A 2,860-nucleotide genomic window follows, 5' to 3' on the forward strand; every position below is an offset into this window, starting at 1 on the left:
ACTTTAATACACGATGCTGTCACCAACATCATACTTTCATACACATGATGCTGCCATCAACATCATACTTCATACACACGATGCTGCCATCAACATCATACTTTAATACACGATGCTGTCACCAACATCATACTTTAATACACGATGCTGTCACCAACATCATACTTTAATACACGATGCTGTCACCAACATCATACTTTAAGACATGATGCTGTCATCAACAACATCATACTTTCATACACAAGATGCTGCCATCAACAACATCATACTTTAATACACGATGCTGTCACCAACATCATACTTTAATACACAGATGCTGCCATCAACAACATCATACTTTAATACACGATGCTGTCACCAACAACATCATACTTTAATACACATGATGCTGTCACCAACAACATCATACTTTAAGACACGATGCTGTCACCAACATCATACTTTAATGTTAAACCTAGTCAAGACAATATTAGACCTGTTTACGAATGTTAAACCTAGTCAAGACATTGTTAAACCTAGTCAAGACATTGTTAAACCTAGTCAAGACAGTGTTAAACCTAGTCAAGACAATGTTAAACCTAGTCATGACAGTGTTAAACCTGTTAATGAATGTTAAACCTAGTCATGACACTGTTAAACCTAGTCAAAACATTGTTAAACCTAGTCAAAACAGTGTTAAACCTAGTCAAAACAGTGTTAAACCTAGTCATGACACTGTTAAACCTATTCAAAACAATAATAAAACTAATCAAGACACCATACCCTTTAATAGGTATCTCAGTGTGATGCCTCCCATACATTTGGCTATTCCTATTAGTCCTAGTATAGCTCGGGAACTGCGGCATCCTGCAGAATTTGAAGTTGGGCTGAGAGCAGCTTGGCAATTTATACCAGGAGTGGATCATGTTGATCAGGGTAAGTTTACTGATGTGAACAAGATTGGTAGTTTATATTAAAAAGTAACTAACTAAAGGTTTAAAGTTTCATAGTTTTTAAACAACTTTCCATCATGGAGTATGTACTCTGAGAATTATTTCTCTTCATTTGGCCAGCTTGGAAAATATGGTGCTGGGTGTTATGTAAATCGTTATGTATACGGAAGGTACTTTATAATCACAATATAGAACATGTTATATTCAGTCTGCAGTGTGTACTTCCCTGGAACTTTATTAATAGACCAATATCTTTGTCCAGTTTGTCCCTTATGAAGAAAGGTCCACTTTTGGAAAGCACTTGGGTTAGAGGGTTTTTATTGATTTGTCCACAATGAGACAATGCAGTATGCAAATAGTGTGTTACATGATAGGTCATCTGGTTATGTCCTTTTTTGCATGACTATATGTAACATTGCTACATGTAATTATTGATTCTATATATTTGTAATATATCAGAAAATACATGTAACTTTTTACTCAATAGGAAAATTAAAGAATGTCCCATGATATTGTAATGTTTGCTTCTTATGATATTTTAGTGAAGCCATGGGTTTTAGTAATATACAACTCAAATGTAAAAGTAATCAAAACATGTATGTAATGTGCAGCATTAGTAAAACAGGGAGGTTAGTTTTATTCTCGTACAATATTTCTATATTTTGTGTAACACAAGAAAAGACAATAGAATATAAATATTGAACTGTATTTGTATAGTAAAAATAGAAGTAATGCTGAAAATCATGTTTTTTTGTTTAAACACTGCATTGGTGTAATAGTTTTACATTAATAAACATTATTTCAGAAGTAGAGGATGGACCCGTGTCTGATGTTCCGTACCCATCTACTCCATCAGAAGTTGCATTTACTTTGGCACTGTCAATTCCAAGCATTTTATTTATTGTCTATATTTTAATTGTCCTTTATCGATGCATGTGTTCACGAAACTATGCAGAGTGGCGCAGCTCCTGGTCAAAACGTCCTAACAAGAGTGAGGATAAAGTTTATTCAGAAGTTGATCCTGATTCTTATCTGATTATGGAAACCTTACCTCTGAAACTGAAAGGCCATCTGGAGGTGAGAATAAAAGTAACTCACAAATATATGTAATGGAGATAATGCTGTGCAGTACTTAGTTTAACAGGCTGTGTGTGTTACAGGAAAAAAGAAACCTAAATATTCATAAAAGTTTAGACAAATATTTAAGCTATTTAATTAATACAGTTATTTAGTACATACTGTGTATAAAAGTACACTGTTGTTGATGGCAGCATTGTGTATTAAAGTACACTGTTGTTGATGACAGCATCGTGTATTAAAGTATGACGTTCTTGGTGACAGCATTGTGTATTAAAGTATGACGTTGTTGGTGACAGCATCATGTATTAAAGTATGATGTTGATGGCAGCATTGTGTATGAAAGTATGATGTTGATGACAGCATCGTGTATTAAAGTATGATGTTGTTGGTGACAGCATCGTTTATTAAAGTATGATGTTGTTGATGGCAGCATCATGTGTATTAAAGTATGATGTTGTTGATGGCAGCATCATGTATTAAAGTATGATGTTGTTGGTGACAGCATCATGTATTAAAGTATGATGTTGTTGGTGACAGCATCATGTATTAAAGTATGATGTTGTTGGTGACAGCATCGTGTAGTGTCATGACTAGGTTTAACATTCATGAACAGGTTTAACACTGTCATAACTAGATTTAACACTGTCTTGACTAGGTTTAACACTGTCTTGACTAGGTTTAACATTCGTAAACAGGTCTAATATTGTCTTGACTAGGTTTAACAGTGTCATGACTAGGTTTAACATTCATTAACAGGTTTAACACTGTCATGACTAGGTTTAACATTGTCTTGACTAGGTTTAACAATGTCTTGACTAGGTTTAACAATGTCTTGACTAGGTTTAACA

General features: G+C 34.2%; 1 protein-coding gene across 1 annotated transcript; it reads left to right on the plus strand.

Moving 5' to 3' along the window:
* Window positions 1-584: 584 nt before the first annotated feature.
* On the plus strand, window positions 585-2,021 carry LOC111084546 (sterol regulatory element-binding protein cleavage-activating protein-like; the record flags this gene model as incomplete). The annotated part of the gene is made up of 2 exons (XM_022381232.1): window positions 585-915; window positions 1,738-2,021. Coding segments are annotated over exons 1-2 (615 nt in total), but the record flags the coding sequence as incomplete, so codon positions are not given.
* Between the last annotated feature and the right edge of the window lie 839 nt (window positions 2,022-2,860).

This window comes from Limulus polyphemus, unplaced genomic scaffold (assembly GCF_000517525.1).
Source record: "Limulus polyphemus unplaced genomic scaffold, Limulus_polyphemus-2.1.2 Scaffold78739, whole genome shotgun sequence".
Taxonomy (NCBI): Eukaryota; Metazoa; Arthropoda; class Merostomata; order Xiphosura; family Limulidae; genus Limulus; species Limulus polyphemus.